This window comes from Protobothrops mucrosquamatus, unplaced genomic scaffold (genome assembly GCF_001527695.2).
Source record: "Protobothrops mucrosquamatus isolate PMUCROS unplaced genomic scaffold, P.Mucros_1.0 scaffold2526, whole genome shotgun sequence".
NCBI classification, from domain to species: domain Eukaryota; kingdom Metazoa; phylum Chordata; class Lepidosauria; order Squamata; family Viperidae; genus Protobothrops; species Protobothrops mucrosquamatus.
The window spans coordinates 165,845-183,279 of record NW_015388588.1 but is presented as its reverse complement, the minus strand read 5'-3'; the positions used below and the strand labels follow the sequence as shown (position 1 = coordinate 183,279).

The 17,435-nt window shown below is 34.0% G+C and overlaps 1 protein-coding gene across 1 annotated transcript in view; it reads right to left on the bottom strand.

The window, feature by feature from the left end:
* Positions 1-984: 984 nt before the first annotated feature.
* LOC107295838 (catenin delta-2) overlaps positions 985-17,435 on the bottom strand; it is a 164,232-nt gene continuing 147,781 nt past the window's right edge. Inside the window, exon 12 of the mRNA XM_015825172.1 lies at positions 985-1,147. Within this exon, the coding sequence (XP_015680658.1) occupies positions 1,001-1,147 (147 nt within the window). The 3' untranslated portion in view covers positions 985-1,000. The remainder of the gene's footprint in view (positions 1,148-17,435) is intronic.

Genomic DNA, 17,435 nt, shown 5'->3' with positions numbered 1-17,435 from the left:
GGTGTTCATCCCAAAGTGCAAAACTAAATGTCTATGGAGATTCTCAGTCATCCATGTCATGGTTGTCCCAAAGGTGCTTTTTCATGGAGGCTACTGGACTTTCTTGGTTTTTTTTGAAGATGTTTCGCTTTTCATCCAAGAAGCTTTTTCAGCTCTGATTGGATGGTGGAGAATGGAAGGATTTTGAGGGAGTCCAGTTGTCTCCTGAAAAAGCATCTTTGGGACACCAAATCTGTAATTTTCCAACAAAGTTTCTTCTCCAACTCTGTCGCAACAGATCAAATTACAAGCCATCTGATTGCAAATCTAATTCTGTTGTTGCCTCTATCTGAGCAGCCTTTTTAGGATGATTTACAATTGTTGTTGCTTCATTGAACTTATTATCTAAATTTTCAAAAAGAGCTTGTAAGGTAAGAAGCATTCTTCTTTCAAAAGCTTCCCAGAAAGCTTTTGTTGTTTTCATTTTTAGTGTAATGCAAAAACATAGACAATTCCTCTCAAGGGCAATCTGTTCCACAGTCAGCTAACTGCAGGAGGAATTGAAATAATTTCCCCAAGCATAGACAATAAATAGAAGAGATTAAATGAAAAGTTCCTATCTCTTTAAGAAACAAAAAAGGATCAGAGAAATAAAATACAGTAAAAGAGCATATTCCGTATAAAAAATGGTAAAACAAATTCCTTACTGTAAGAATCCAATATAAATCAGTTTTCACTATATAAGAAAAAATCTTTGCGCCATTGACTTCCATGTGGCAAAAGTGAAAGTGTTTCATTATTCCAGAAAAAAAGCAGTAGTACAGAATAAAAACTTCAGCTTTATAATCCAGCAAAGGCTAAAAATAGTTCAGCATTCAATCAGATGTTTAACATTTAAAATGTAAAGCAAAAATGAAAGAAAGCAAATTACCTTTTCTATGCTTCATTACAGCTAATAATTCCCTTGATAAAATTTCAGTTCTTGATCTGACTTTGTTGAATTGTTTCCCTAATTATTCAATTATGTATATCTGGTCTTACCTGAACGATTGTTGGGAGACATGCGCACTGGAGAGATGGAAGGTGTGCGTGAGGAAGAATACGGTCTTTGCCTATCCCTCTCTATCGTTGATGATGAAGCTACAAAATGATACTGCGACCATCCATCCTGCATGGGAACAGAATACAATAATAAAAAGGCTGAACAGAATATAAGTATGAAAGAAGATACAAGTATGAAATATTTATTTATTTAACCATCTAACTTAGGAGCTAGTCTTTTTCTTTATTAACAGGCAGGTCTTCCACATTATCTATTTCTATATATTTTTTTATACATTAAAAAACCTTTTCTCAAAATATTTCTTTTGAAATATGCATTCAATGTAGATTGACTGGCTTTCCCTTCAACAATGTTTAGACCCATGTATAATATAAATGTATGAGGACAGCCATATTCTTACATTAAAAATCTTGGAAGAACATTATATATTATATATATTATATATTTATAGGTGAATGCCACAATATGTTCATCTGGATCCAAGGCTATGTCACCTTAATCTTCAGTAAATGATTTATTCATTAGAATTAACTTCCTAAATTTTTAGCTGCTACAATCTAAGTTTTAAATCTCCAAATAGCTGAAAATTAGATAAAATATAAGAAAGAAAACTGATTACTAAACCACAGTAAAAATAACCAGTAAAGGCTAGTGATAAAATCAACTGCTGAAATCAATCATATTCCTGCTTGGTAAACATGTTTTAGAAAAGTATATGAGATCTGGGACAAACTTGCTATATATTATTTATATTACATCTATATTATTTCCAGATGCTAGTGCTTATTTAAATATTAATCAATGTTACAGAATAGTCAGTCTTTAGAACAAAAAGATTAATTTTTGAACACCCCCATTGTTTTTATATATTTATATTGAAAGGAAAAGATTTTATATGGCTTTTCAAATTTAGGAGTGGTCAATCTGAGACCATAAAAGGATAACCATTTATTTTTAAAAAATAAGAATGAGAAAACTAGGAGTCCAGTTTTAAAAATATTATAGTAGTATTTCAATAAACAAATAGAGAAGAAATGCTTTAGTGAATTAACATGAGTTCAATCACCCAACTTGTTTACTTAGATTTAGTTAGCTCACATTCTAAAAAGGGTGATATATGTTTGAACACAGACTTATAAATGGCCTTAACTGACCACAGGAACACAAGATACAACATAGTTCTAATAAGTCACCTATTTTGATAGTTCAGTCAAATATCTGGGTAATCCGTGGGTCTAAGGTTTTAACTCTGTCATTTCCAAAAACAAACAGAACAAACAAAAGGAAGACAATACTGATTCCACTCTATTAGTAACATGACCATTTAAGTACTCTGTGGCCCTTCAATTTTTTTTTAAGATTAAAAAAACCCCCACTGGTTGCTAAAAGATTGCCCACCACTGCTATAACTGAGGTTCTTTTGGCTAATATACTTGCTCATAGGGACAATGCAGCAGATTTGTTATATTAAAAAAAGGTTGTTTAACAAAAAACGGAAATGAAATACAAGCTTTTTCTGTAGTAGTGTTCATACTTGGCACGCGCTTCCCTGGAAAGTACAATTAGCACCCTTTCTCCTCGTATTTTGCAAAATAATACAAAACTACTGTTCCAATGTGCATTTGACCTAATTTTATAATGGATATGCACAGGCATTGTATTTTTAATAATTGGATTGTTTTCTAACTTATTTCTACTCTGTTATTCATTGCCCAATCTTGACTAGGTGTTCTATACATATTGTAAAAAAAAATGCATATGCATCGAACTGTTTCCATGGTGAAAAACTGTATTTTTAGCACAAGAAAAAGTGTACATTTTTAAATCACATATTGTATACTGTCAATGAAATTAATATAGTAACATGCCTCAAATGATGGAAGTAGTACAACTACTCATCGTCCTTGAGTTAATGGATTGTGAAGTAAAAGCTTAAATAGCAGCTGCAATTTTAATCTATAAAGCCATTATCTTTGAAGTCAATTTAAATCAATACCTTTTTCTTTCCTATAAATGTAGGCTTGCCCAAAGGGCTCTTAAAATAATTGCTTGAAATCAACCTAATACCTGCCCCCTTAGAAAAGGCAAAGTGTGCGCCATTGGAAAGGGACAAGACCACCTCTTCTACCAAATTTGAGTGGAGTAGGCTGGTTTGGAGGTTACGCGATAAGACAGCAGACCATACTTCCAGCTTGGCTGTTGCTCTGCATTCACCAACTCCCTTAAAACAGTCCTGGTTTGGGAAATTGTGAGAATTCCCAAGGGGTTGATGATGCATGCTTTTCTCCAGAGTCAAGCAATTTTTCAATAGTTGGGAGAGTACTAAGCATGCTGAGATGAAGGTATGGCATAGTGGCAGGTATGCTCTTTCCTTTATTTTTTTTGTTTTTTAACCTAACTTGAGATTCTGGCCACTGATCCCAAGTCTTATAAATTGGCAGCCTGTAAATTTTATAAATAAATAAATAATAAATCAAGTAAACAAGAAAAGGCAATTTTGATGCTTATTTACAGATATTCAAGTTTAGAAAGTGACGTGAATAACAAAAATAAGCATCGGCAGTGTTTATATTCACACATGATCAAGATTATTGACTTATCCTGATCTATTATGAATGAGCAGCATGTTGGTGTTTGTTATTCTCCTGTGCTTTTCTATATGAGAATAGGATTTGTTTCAAAATCATACTTTGCAATCAATCTTTGCAAGCAATTCTGCTTATTATAATTTGTAAATCTTCACGGTTTTGGGTCCAGGCATTCCTACTAAAGCAAGCAAGAGACACAGGCAATTTCTATTCAGTTGTGTGCAAAATTGGTGTTGCCTGAGATTGCGAAGAGTTTCAGACAAAGAGATGGATTTTAACCTCTTGAGAGTTTATGTTCAATAATTTTGTTAATCTTTAAACTTCTATAGAAACTTTGGTTTGACTTTGTTGACAATAACTTCTTGAAGTTTCAAATCCCTAAAAATACATAATGATTTCTATTACAACAGATAGAACATTTCAAAATGCTTCATTTCTGTTCTCTAACTGCTGCCATTTGGTGAATGACAGCATTTTAGTGTAAAAACTCCATACTATCATGTAGCAGTTTCTGTTAAGTAATCCTAAATTACTTAATAGAAATTTCCTGCGAAAAGTGAATGTGAATTGGAACTAAAGCAAGCAATGAAGCTATTGCTTTAAGTTGGCAAATAGTGCACTTATTTATTTAGCCTGAGAGTATTGAAAGTTTTAATACGAAAAGATGCTAAGAGATTAGAATAAGGCTATGATACTTCTCAGAAAAGACCTTTGGCTTCAAAGATATGATAGCAACATGTTGTTTGTGCATGATGCCTACTGTTTAACCACAAAAGTCAACAATCAAATTCTGTTGGGCATGTATAGATTTTCAATCTGGGCTAGATAATACAGTACCACAGTCAACACGAGCTAGTTCTTAAGATTATAAGAACATAATATAGGAAGTTGAATTTATGTTTTGCTTTGACATCCCTTCATTCATTTTTCTGCTGATTGCCTTATTAAATTAAGGTTTAAATGTAATTTGATTTTGCCCTTCCACCGTCATGTTGCTCATGAAGCAAAATGATAGCAAGAAACGTAAAAATGTTGTTTTGTTTTCTTTTGGCAGGGGCAATCTTCTCTTTAGTTTAATAATGTACGAAAATGCAACTTAAATGAAATAATGTCCTTTTCAGATTAAAACAAATGTTGATGCCAATATATATTATACATTTCAAATTACAAATTTGATTTGGGAGGGGGACTATGTCTCCAACGTCTTTTTTAATGCAGTTACTGCAAATATAATATTAGTCTTCCTTTACTCCAAGTCCATTTCCATTTTATAGGTAAATATTTAGTAATAAATTCATTAGATATACTTCAGTGATTATTGTTAAAGATTTAAACCAATTTTTAGAAGTCAAATGGGAATATTATCAAGTGAATGCAAAAATAAATACTAGTTGATATGCTGGTTGTCTTTATAAGTTAGTTTTAGATTTAGTGCTTCTAATGGAATTTAATTAAATCAATCTAGATATTGTAAAGGTATAGTAGATTTGGGACTCCTGAAGTGAGTATGTAATCACTCCAAAAGCAAAATGTTGTGTATTTCTGAACCCATTTGTATCCATCCTACTTAATCTTAATTCAATTTAATAACTTAAGCAAAATTAAGCAAAAAACATATGACATATTTGGAATGAATTCTTGTTATGGGAACGTGTTAAGTTAATAATTTTATATATATATAAATGAAAATTTTAATTAGATCATCATCATCATCATCAATCAATCCATGGCAAAGAAATGGAGAATGTATATTAATAATTTCTTAACTATTATTTCTTAATATTCCATTAACCTTCTATAATTCTTTAAACTAGACAATAACAACTAGATTTTAATATAACTGCAAAGTCTAAGAAAGTTTCTAGGAAAAAAGTTTTAGAATGATTCTAGGAAACCCCTAAATAATAAGCCTGTTCAAGATTCCCCCCCCCCCCCGTTTTTTAAAATAGATAAATCCACTTGTAAAGAGAATTTGAAGGAGAGTACTTACTAATTTGATCCTTTTCTTTAGGATTGGATCTACTGAATGGTATCTCAGAAACACTGCAGAAGTATTACTTATTAATACTGAAGTTACAGTGATAATTATTAATGTTAACTAAGACTGAATTTACCACAAAGGATCCATTGAAAGACAATAGTCAAATACCTTATTTCAAGATGTTTTAAATGAGACAGATATTGAAGAAAGAAATAATTCTTCAAAAAAAGGTCAAATTAAGAGATGGGTGCACAAGAATAACAGAGCTGTTACTCTTTAGGTGCATAATATAATAATAATATATTATCCTGGTTATCAGGCACCAAATTAATTGATAAAACAAAAAGTAGATGAAACTAAACATGGTGGATTTTTAACTCAGCATTTAAGCTATTTTAATCAATCATAAATAAAAAGCAAATACTAAGGAATATTGCCAATACAGCAGGTGAAAAAATGGTAACTGACCTAGAAAGTTACTATGTAGTGCACTTATGTAAGTAAAGTTAGAGAAGGGAACTGATACAGGATGGGATTCCTTTTTTATTGCAAGAAAAATGCTTTCTCCGCCTCCTCCCTAGTTCATAGAAAAGCAATTGTGACCTCAGAAAGAATAATTGAAGTGCACTACAGAGAACTACATGTATTTCTCCTTCAAGTAGAAAAAGAATGAACCATAGATGGAAAATATCTTTAAAAGTATGAAGTGTTGGAATACAACATAGAGGCCCTCCACTAGGAATATGTTTTCTCGACACTAATGAAATTCAACAGAAATGAGTGCTTCATCAAATTCAAAGATTGACAAACTAGAGTGAAGATGATTACAGTACCTTCTATGGAGAAAATAAGAACCAGACTGCTAAAATAAGTAAGTTAAACTTTTAGAGCTTATAAAACTATTTTCTCATGTTCGTTTTTCTTACAAATGCCCTGCCAAGGAAACTCTCCTTACTTTTTTGACTTGTAGAAAATGAAGTGTTCATCATGCAATTTGGGTTCAAATTTCCCAAGTAGTTTAATAATACTACCTATCTCAGATTCCTAAGACTGCTGTATATAAGGTGTGATCACTATTCAGCTAATGACAGAACAAGCTCTTGCGGGTTTTAGAAAAGAACTTTTGGTGGCTCAACTTGGAGTGTTCTGCATGGGAAATATATGCAATCTACGACAATCCCTTCCCTTCAAAACCTCTCAGTATTGAACCAGGCTCTCTTCCCTAATCTATGCTTTCATTTATCATATATAGCATTATGACCTCTTTATTATGGTTGGAAAGTTTATTTATTCAGCCCAATTTCACAATTTGTACTTTTCCTTCCTCCATCTGAAAACTGCCACCATTACAGAATGCTAATTAAAGTTACATTTTCTTTCTTTAAAAAAAAAAACTTTTAGAGTTTATATACCATTTCAATAAAAAAATGACTAATGCAGTGGTGGCGAACTCATGGCACGGGTGCCAGAGGCGGCACTCAGAGCCCTCTCTGTGGGCATGGGTGCCATCGCCCCAGTCCTAGGCCTTCAGCTGGGTTTTATAAAACCTTTTCACTTTAGGCCTCCGCCGCCGTGTGCAAAAAAAAAAAGGTTCAATCAGTCAATTTCAACTTCTCGCGGGAAAAAAAAATCTTGCAAAGTTGGAATTGATTGATTGAACTTTTTAGTCCCACCCAGTCTGCCGTTACCACCGCAGCCACGCCCACCCAATGGGCACACCCAGCCAACGGGCCACACCCAGCCAATAGGCCACACCCACCCGGCACCCGACGATGCATAAGTGGTTTTGGGTTGCAGTTTGGGCACTCAGTCTCTAAAAGGTTCGCCATCAGCGGACTAATGCCTTTCATTTTACATGAAATGGGTAAGAACGAAACTTATCCTATAGGCAGCTACTTGTTTTTGCAATTTAAGTTTGTATGTGTACATAAATGCATGTGTGTATGTATATATGCATGTCTGTGATGTATCACTAATATAACAAAGTATAAGTGATGTATTGCTTGTACTAAAAGCAAAATGTATGATAGAGAACCCTGGCACCAAAATGAAGATTAAAATACACTGTCAAAACTATTTTTTGATAAAGTGTTATCATCAAAATCTGTAATCTGGTTCTTTCATTCACTGGGTCTGTGCATTTCCAACTCATATCTGAATGCCAAAATCCCATTACTCAAACAGTATGTCAAAGAATTACTGAACCATTTTCTTCCATTTTGTTCCTGAAATTATTATAAAGTCCCCTATTTAACATTTCTAAGAATATTTATGCTTTCAATGTACTGTACAGTTGAAAGTATTTTCTTCTTTTTCATACTACCTTTAAAAGCTGCCGCAGTTATGAACAAAAAGAAAGAGAAGACACATTTTTTCTATGAATCTTATCTCTAATTTTAGTTTTAAAGATGGTAAATTTAGAACCAATTCAAATAATTCTAAGGTTCATGTATAGATTACTGCTTTATCTTGCTAAGTTTCATGTGTTGTTTGGCAAAAGAACAGAAGGAACAACTCAGTTTATATTCATTTCAATGAATTTTAAGAAGCACACAAGTATTCTAGCAACTATCTAAGAAAATGCTATGTACTGGATGAAACGGGGAGTTAAATATGCAATTATGGATTATGTGAGATGATTATTGGCTGATAGGAGAGATGCATTCTTTGGAATTGCAATGATCTAGAGCAGACATGTCAAACTCGTGACATCACATGACGTCGCACAACGTATCAGAACTTTTCCCCCATTGCCGGCAATGGGGTGGGCACGGTTTCCTCGTGACATGTCCGGCCCGTGGGCTGGCAGTTTGACACCCCTGATCTAGAGTCCTCCAGTGCACCAAACAGCAGGATAAATTTTCTCCTGCTGACAAACAGCTGATTTTGCTGCCAAAGGTGCCTCTCTTTGGCAGCACACTCCCCGGATTTGAATGGGAGCAACTAGAAATGACCCAAGATTATCCTTGGATGACTGTATAGTTGCATAGGAAGACAAGTGCAATTCTTGGTAAGAGTGATCAGAGTTGGTTCTTCATCTTTTCCTGTCAGTGGTTTTTTCTAGGTGTGTCTTGGTTTTAAACATGATGTTTTGCTTTTGACCTACATTTAAGCATCTGGTTGAATGCAGATTTATTTTATATCCCCTTGCTGGACTGTGAATTTTTACCTTTTTTATTGGTTTGCTTTGGAAACACTTTTGTTTTTGCCACTTGGAAGCGAATGGCGTGAAGACTTTCTCCTTGGTAGTGAAAGTGATCTGATTTGATTTGCAACTATGCTGGACTACTGTACAAATGATTTTATAGTTTACTAGTTTTTAAAAGAACTTTGCTGCTTTATTTTACTTTGTATATATTTTTGGTTTCTTTTCCTTTGTTCTCTAAAGGAATGGGAAATTTCTCTTTTGTTTCTATTGATTCTCTATCATGGGAAATATTATCTTAATTTCTCCTGCAGACATCTTGTTATGGAGCAATTTGTTTTGTCTTTGAGAGGAATTGCCCTCATTTTGTTGTGAAAGTTGGGCTAAAATTTGGATTATATTAAAAATGGAAACAACAATAAAAGCAGATCAACTTAACCTTAAAGCCTTCTTGGAAGCCTTTCGGAAAAAATGCTTACAATTTAGATAAAACGTCTGATGATTTAATAACAGTTATAAATTAAACCTAAGGATGATACTCAGATACAGTTAACGGCAGCTAAAACAGACTGACAATTAAATTGATTGGAAGTCAATTTGTTGCTGACAGAATTGATGGAGAAGAAGAACTGAACGTCCTTAAGAAAACTGATGGAGATTGTGGAATAGACTTATTGTATTCAATCAGAAGACAACTGTTAAGAGAATTGTGGTTCAACTGGCACAAAAAAATTCTGAACAACAAGCGCTGCAGAGATATTTGCAACAGAGAACTATGATTTTGGGGAATGAGATACAAATGTTGGGAAAGATCCCTATTATAATTTTATGGTATAAGAATCTTAAGAATTCTTAAGAATCAATTGAAGATATCTGATGCTTAACAGTGGTTATTCTTAAGAATCAATTGAAGATATCTGATGCTTAACATTTATTCTTAAGAATCAATTGAAGATATCTGATGCTTAACAGTGGTCATGTCCCACTGAAGTGGGACATGACCACTGAAGTAAATATAAGGATAGAGAAAGCTCAAACAGCATTCTTCAGAATGTAAAAGGTCTTCTGCAGTCACGACATAAGCCTAAGATTGAAAATCAGGCTTGTCAGATGTTATATTTTTTCTATCCTGCTCTATGGAGTAGAGAGTTGGTCTCTGACAGAAAGCCACCTGAAGAGACTAAAAGCATTTGAAATGTGGATTTACAGGCAGCTGATACGAATAAGCTGGGATGACAAGATCAGAAATGAGGCGGTGATAAGCCGCCTGGGAAAGCCAAGGGAAATCATCAAAACAATTAAAAAATGAAAGTTAGAATATTTTGGACATGTGATGCGACACCCAGAAAAATACGGCATACTCCATTTAATCCTCCAGGGAAAGATTGAAGGCAAACGAGGTCCAGGCAGAAGAAGAATATCATGGCTTCAAAACTAAGGGACTTTTTCGTGCGGCTGTTGATAAAAACAGGATTGCCAACATGATCGCCAACGTCCGATAACGGATATGGCACAAGAAGAAGAAGATGCTTAACAGACAGAGATAATGATTGCAGTGGTTTATGGTAGATTAGAAGCCGTGGTGGACTTTCTGTGTGAGAAATACAATAATAGATTGTTAACAGAGGGATCTGAAGTTTAGTTTTGTTGTTGGCTTTACCTGTTAACTGATATTTTTTAAAGTAAATAAATGGTAGGTCAAATTAGTTGGGCAAAGAGAGCTGTAGAAGTTTATAAAGTTTTGCAAGGGGGGGGGAATGATTATTGTTGAAATATATTTATCAGTATTCAACTAGGAACAATGTATATGTATGTTTTTATGCACATTTTTTTGATCTTATTTAGTTTTTGCTTTGTTATTTTCTTTTTTTCTCTTGAAGTTTGTATTTTAACTTTGGAAATAAAATTTTAAAAATATTAAAAAAAGAAAGAATTGCAATGATCTAATACAACAGAAATGGAATAAAAAGATTTCCCTATGATTTAAGTTCATATATTTCCTTTAGGAAAAAGGGATGTAAGATTTTTGTGGTTCTGGACATATCTGTTTGAAGCAAGAGAGTAAATCTGTGGAGCTGCTTCTTTTTGCAAATAGTTTGACAGCTGCAATGGGAAAAAGAATATACACAACAGAGGATTAACCTTTAATTATCATCTGTTTATCAGAGTACTGGAATCTGTTAGTGATCCATGGAAGATAGGTAGCATTCTAGTAATATTTTAGTATTTACTGTTTATGTTATATCGCTAGTGATGAGCTTCCGTAATGCAATTAAGTGGACTTTTTAAAATTATAATTCATTCTCCGGGTAACATTTATCTACAGAACTTTCAAAAGGAATTGCTTTGTCTATCTATAATTAATTATTGATTTTCCTATTGTGAATGCAAGGATGACAAGACTTAATCTAATCAATAACATAGTGATGTATACAAAAAGACTAGTATGTCAGATAAAACCCAAAGGATAGAACCTCAGACATACAAGAATCATAATTTACACTGTTATGTTATATAGGGAGCCAGACAACAAGCTCTATAAAAGCACAGCTAACGCTTCTTGCAGTCATTTTTCAAAATTGTTTATATCATGCAGCTATAGCTCAATGGCATTCTGCAACCTGTCTAAGTCTCTTTGGAAAATGGTCTAAAGTGTAGATACTGTATTTCCCTGAAAATAAGATATTTTATATTTTTTATATTTTATATTTTATATTTTTTTGCCTCCAAAAGAGGGACCAGGTCTTATTTTCAGACGATGTCTAACTCACTTACCTTAGGACCGCCACAGCCAGGCCCTGACATCTGTCGTGCCGCTGCCTGAGTTCTTCTGTGGCTGCATGCCACATGGCACATTGTGCCGCTGTTGCCGCTTGCAGCAGGATATGCATGGCTTGTTGCGCTGATCGTGCCGCTGCCACTGCTCGATTTTTACATGTGTGCCTCGTCCCAAAACTAGGGGTTATTTTGGGGGGTAGGGCTTATATTAGGCACATGTGTAAAAATCAAACTAGGGCTTATTTTCGGGATAGGTGTTATTTTTGGGAAAACACGGTATGTAATAGTTGGAAGATCACAATTGAAATTGTGAAATTAACTGAATCCGAAAGATATTGCTAATGTCTTTGTCTTCAGCAAATCACAAATCTAACTATAGACCTTAGAGTAAATACAATAATTATGCCCAAATAATAACAAAATTAAGTTAGTGGGATGTATTATCAATAAGAAAGCCAATACTGCTACTGAACTATTTTCATTTCCAAACCAGGCACTTTCTCTTCTACTTTTCCTCAGAAAGAATAAAACTCTCTAACAAAAAAAAGATGAATTGAAACAAAGAATAACTGAACATCTAGAACTGAACAAGGTTGCCTGCATTAAAGCCTGTGACAAAAAGAACAAAGAAATAAAATTTTAAAAGGGGCATGAATCATCTTTGCTAAAGGGCTGCAATAAGCTGGTAAGCCAAGAATAAAATGATATCTTTTGGAGAATTTAAAAGAACACTTTCCTTAAGTGAGATATAGCTTTTTAAAAAGTACCTGTTATTGATTTAGAAGAAAGATCACTTTTAAAATTAACTTGGTATAGAGTGCAGAGATTAAATTAACTAAAACTTGCACCACAGAAATAGGTTCCCCCAAATGAATATATCTGCATTCATGTAAAAATGAGATAATTCTCCATCCCACAATATTGCGAGCAAGAAACCTAGTAAAACATTATTCCCTCTGCTGATTTTTGAACACTGAATATGAGAGCTGAAATTATTAGTTTCATGGACTCACTCATAAGATTATAGAAGAATTTATGTTTTCTAGCTGCATGCATTGGTAATTTTAATTTCCCTTAAGAGTCTGATTTTATTTTAGCACAAGAAGGAGGAATATAACCCAAAGAAGTTGGAAATGGTTTCATAGCAGTAGTATAGTTTCATCACGCCATGTAAAATATGACTGAAATAACAATACAATATAGCCTCCCCTATTTTTTTTAACAGATATAAAATGATATAAACAGATATATTTGCATCTCTATAACTGTCTGGTTTGGCACAGCAACCAAACAAGACAGACACAGACTTCAGTGGATAGTTAGGACTGCAGAAAAAACAATTGTAACCAGCCTGTCTTCCATTGTATACTGCACAAGCTAGAAAGAGGGCTGTGAAAATATATACACATCCTGGACATCAACTGTTTCAACTTCTTCCCTCAAGATGATGTTAGGATAGTTTTTTACCCTCCATACCATCACTCTGCTAAACAAGTAATTCTCACACACTGTCTTATGCCCTGGGATGTCAAGCCACCTAGAAGGGCTGTATTACTACTATTCTTCTCATTTTTCCTATTACCTATTTCCTTAGTTTCTTATGACTATAACTTTGTTGTTTGTATCTTAGGATTTATGTGGATTGCTTTTATGTAGTATCCTATGACTATCACTGAGTGCTATATCTTATGATTTATGATGATTGTATTTTATGATAATGATCATGATCATGATTTTTCACTTCTTGCTTGTACACTGAGAGCTTATGCACCAGAGACAAATTCCTTGTGTGTCCAATCACACTTGGCCAATAAAGAATTCATTCTATCTATCTATCTATCTATCTATCTATCTATCTATCTATCTATCTATCTATCTATCTATCTATCTATCTATCTATCTATCTATCTATCTATCTATCTATCTATCTATCTATCTATCTCCATCCACCCATCCATATACATATAGTGTTAGGGCTGGAATATCTGTCCTATGTCTACTTTTAACACATACCATAAGCACATAGGTAAGTTTGTCTATGATAAAAAGGTGGACAGAATCCAGGCTGCAAAATAAGCAGGCTTTTCTTTTACTTTCTCGTGGATATAAGCATTGTGGATGAAATTGTGCTTGAGTCATACATGTTAATACTAGCAAGTTACAAAAGATGTAATAATAAGCACACAAACCAGATAATGCTGCAGCTAGAAAAGTTCTTTTTGTTGTGGTTTTTGTACTGTACCAGAGGTAGCATAGCAGTTAACAGGAAGAAATTATAATTGGTAAAAATTTGCTTTCTTCAGTGGAGAGGATCCACTGGATTCTAGTTCCTCTAGTCCAGGGGTCTATCTTAGGAATTCTGGGAGTTGAAGTCCACAAGTCATAAAAGATCCATGTCCTCCACTCCTGCAGTAGTCAATGGAAGGACACTACCATGTGTGAAAGGCTCATTCTGGTATAAGCCATAGAAATTTTAACTGATAAATATTATACCTTTTTGAAAACATGTTCATCTACTTTTGAATACAACAGAAAGTAACTGCAGCCTTGACCTACATAAGCCCTTTAGACATCTTGTCTCAATTCTCTTGCCTAAAGCAAGTTTGAGATTACATTGAATAACTAACTTCAAAAGGAAGGTTGTCAGTCAATTATTCAGAGTGATGTACCATAAAGAGCATTTCTATCTGTCTTAGAGAAAGATCAAAAGAACACATCCTACGCTCTGCAGTGATACAATCTTTTAATAACCAAAGCTACAAAGCATCCTAAAATTTGTTGCAATTCTAAATCTACATTTTAGCAGTCAAGTAAATTTCCTTGGCTTTATGGAACGCACCACATTCAGCAGCTTTGGCATAAGCAACTGAGAGCACATTCAACATTTTAGCAGATGCCAATTTTCCTTCTACCTAAAATTTTAAACAGTAATCTTTTAATATACAGTACAATTGTCTTAAAAGTATATATGAGAACGTTAATATTCCATATGTTTGACTAAAAGAATAAAAACACAACATTTTTGTTTTGTGTTTTTTTCATGAAATACCCTTTAATTAGTCATCCTTCACTGCCTGGATAATAAGCCTGATTATAAGGCATATGCAAGCCACATTCCCTGTAGACTATGATCCCACACTGCTTGTATAATTTGGGTATCCATGTTATCATATTCTATGGCAAATAAAAGAATAGAAAATTGCACCAAGGGGAAACCAACAATGACAATCTGAATTAATCTAGTGTTTGCTTTATGCCATGATGCTATGTTCAAAAAAGGATGACATGCTATCTTATTCTTTTGCAATCCCAAATAACGAGAATCGACAAAAATATTAGATAGGAAAACATAAGAATAATTGCTTATTCTATATTGCAACATTCAATTATGAAGTTTGGGGAGATTATCTGTTTAAACCAACCTAGTTAAATTCAAATGCTGGGGATTTAAGTTGATATAGTCTCAGTGCAATTTGAGGCAAAGGCATGAGTGAGTATATTCTTTCTCTCCCTCCCCCATTTTTTTTATGATCCTCTAATCTCTTAATTTGGGATAGAGTCGGGGTGATTGAATCAAGCTGAGCATTTACTGGCCAGATGCCCTTCCTGATGCCTATGTGGAATTCACAGAAGACATTTTCTCTTTGCGCCCTGAGAGAGAAACATCTGCTGCTTTTTAGGATTGAACTCTCAACTTTCCAAACGAGAGGCGAGGATCTTCATTTCTAGGCCCTGTGCCACCTGCTCTCTCTCTCCCCCACCACCCCAACCCTCGCGCACAATTCTTATTTTATATGCTGTTAGAATATTTTAAGCATTAGCAAAAAAAAAATGCCTATCTGATGTACATTCACATTGTCAATATTTCTACAGTTGCTTATACTTGCAATTTTGAACATATCCGCTTTACTCAATTATCTCTATTGCTTTATAAGTAATTTTGACTTTTTAAATAGCTCTTTTAATAGTGTTTCAACATATATTTAATAACTGCAAAAGCTGTCTGATTTTAATAAAATTTGAACAAAATCCCTATTATTTAATAACCAAAACCTAATCTGCCATATATATTAAATGACTAGCTGTACCCAGCCACGCGTTGCTGTGCTCAGTCTGGTAAAAGCGTGTGTTGCTTTTACGTCCAACAGATGGCGGTTTTTAAAAAAAGCATGTTTTTACCTGTCACAGGTGTGACATCTATATAATATAGGTATATAAAAACACGCCCGTATTCAAATGCAACGTTGTGTCAAAATTTCAAAGCAATTGGTGAAGAACTTTTGGAGATTTAAGATTTTGAACAAACGAACATTTACGTTTTTATTTATATAGACTAGCTGTACCCGGCCATGCGGTGCTGTGGCTGTCTGGTAAAAGCGTGTGTTGCTTTTACATCCAACAGATGGCGCTGTTTTTCAAAAAAGCATGTTTTTACCTGTCACAGGTGTGACATCTATATAATATAGGTATATAAAAACACGTGCGTATTCGAATGCAACGTTGTGTCAAAATTTCAAAGCAATCGGTGAAGAACTTTTGGAGATTTAAGATTTTGAACAAACAAACATTTACATTTTTATTTATATAGATGAACATTTTATTTGTTGTACTTTGCCATGCAAATATATTGAACAACATGGAAAAAATGTTGTGGATGTATTTCCTCAAAAGAACAATACCTTAAGGCATGAAGCCAAGGATATATATATGGGGTGGGAGATTTTTTGGTGGTAGATAAAACGTTACAAGATTTTGGCAATATACAGCAGGACATTTTTGTATCATGTTATGTTTTAGTAACAGATGGCTGGTGCTACCAGTTTTGGCATCACAAATCATTTGTCTGGAGACATGGGAATGCTGGTTCCAAGCTTCATCTCCACAACCAGATAAGAAGAAAAAAATCTCAAGCAAACTCCTAATCCATTGCTCTTTTACTAAAAAATCTATACACTGTCTTCAATCAAATACATTATCATGAATTAAAATAATAAAATCTATCAACACACATTATTAACAAAATCACATAAAACACTCAGTATCGAACATTAATTACAGTATCGAACATTAATTACATTAATTACATTTTCACTTGGTTCTTTTTCTCAAAAAGCCAAATTATTTTCTTTAATAAGATATTTAGCTAGATGCCTGAGATGCATTTGATGCCATTCTGACTGGATTCTAGCAATCTGTTGCAAATGAACAAATTAGATATAGTTCCCACCCTTTCCGAATGCCAAGGAGGCAAATCTCAAGATAAGGGAGTTACTAGTTAGAATTTGCTGCTGTGCAATACAACTGCAAAATAGATTAAACAAAATAGTGAAGCTCAGGTGATTTTTATGCTTCACTTTATGTGAAGCAGTCTTGTTCTTCCTGTGTCATTTCTCCCTCTCTTTGGGCTACTATTATGACCTTGGCTAAGACTGTTCAGCCTGATTTTACCAGTAGAAACAGTCCAAGTAACAAGTACATAATGTCATGATGAAGTTGAGGTTTCTGAGAAGGCTTTGTGGATAAGGGTTAGATACAGGGCTTATTCCAGTTCTGAATGGCATTTGGATAAATCTTTAAATAGGTGCACACAATATTGAACGGGTCTGATCTGCAGCTCAGGGCTACTCCTGTGACAGATTTTTTTTGATTTTTTTCTTTATTTATCCTGCTGGTTTTTATTTATTTATTTATTTATTTATTTAATTAAATTTATACCCCGCCCTTCTCCCGGAGGACTCAGGGCGGCTTACAGCCAGTTTAAAAACAATAATACAATACCATACAAAATTTAAAAATGATTAAAAATAAATATTTGAATAGGCCGCTTCTACTAAAATTTTGTTAAAACCAATTAAAATACCCCTAGGCCAGTCCTGCCCGCTGAAATAACCAAGTCTTGAG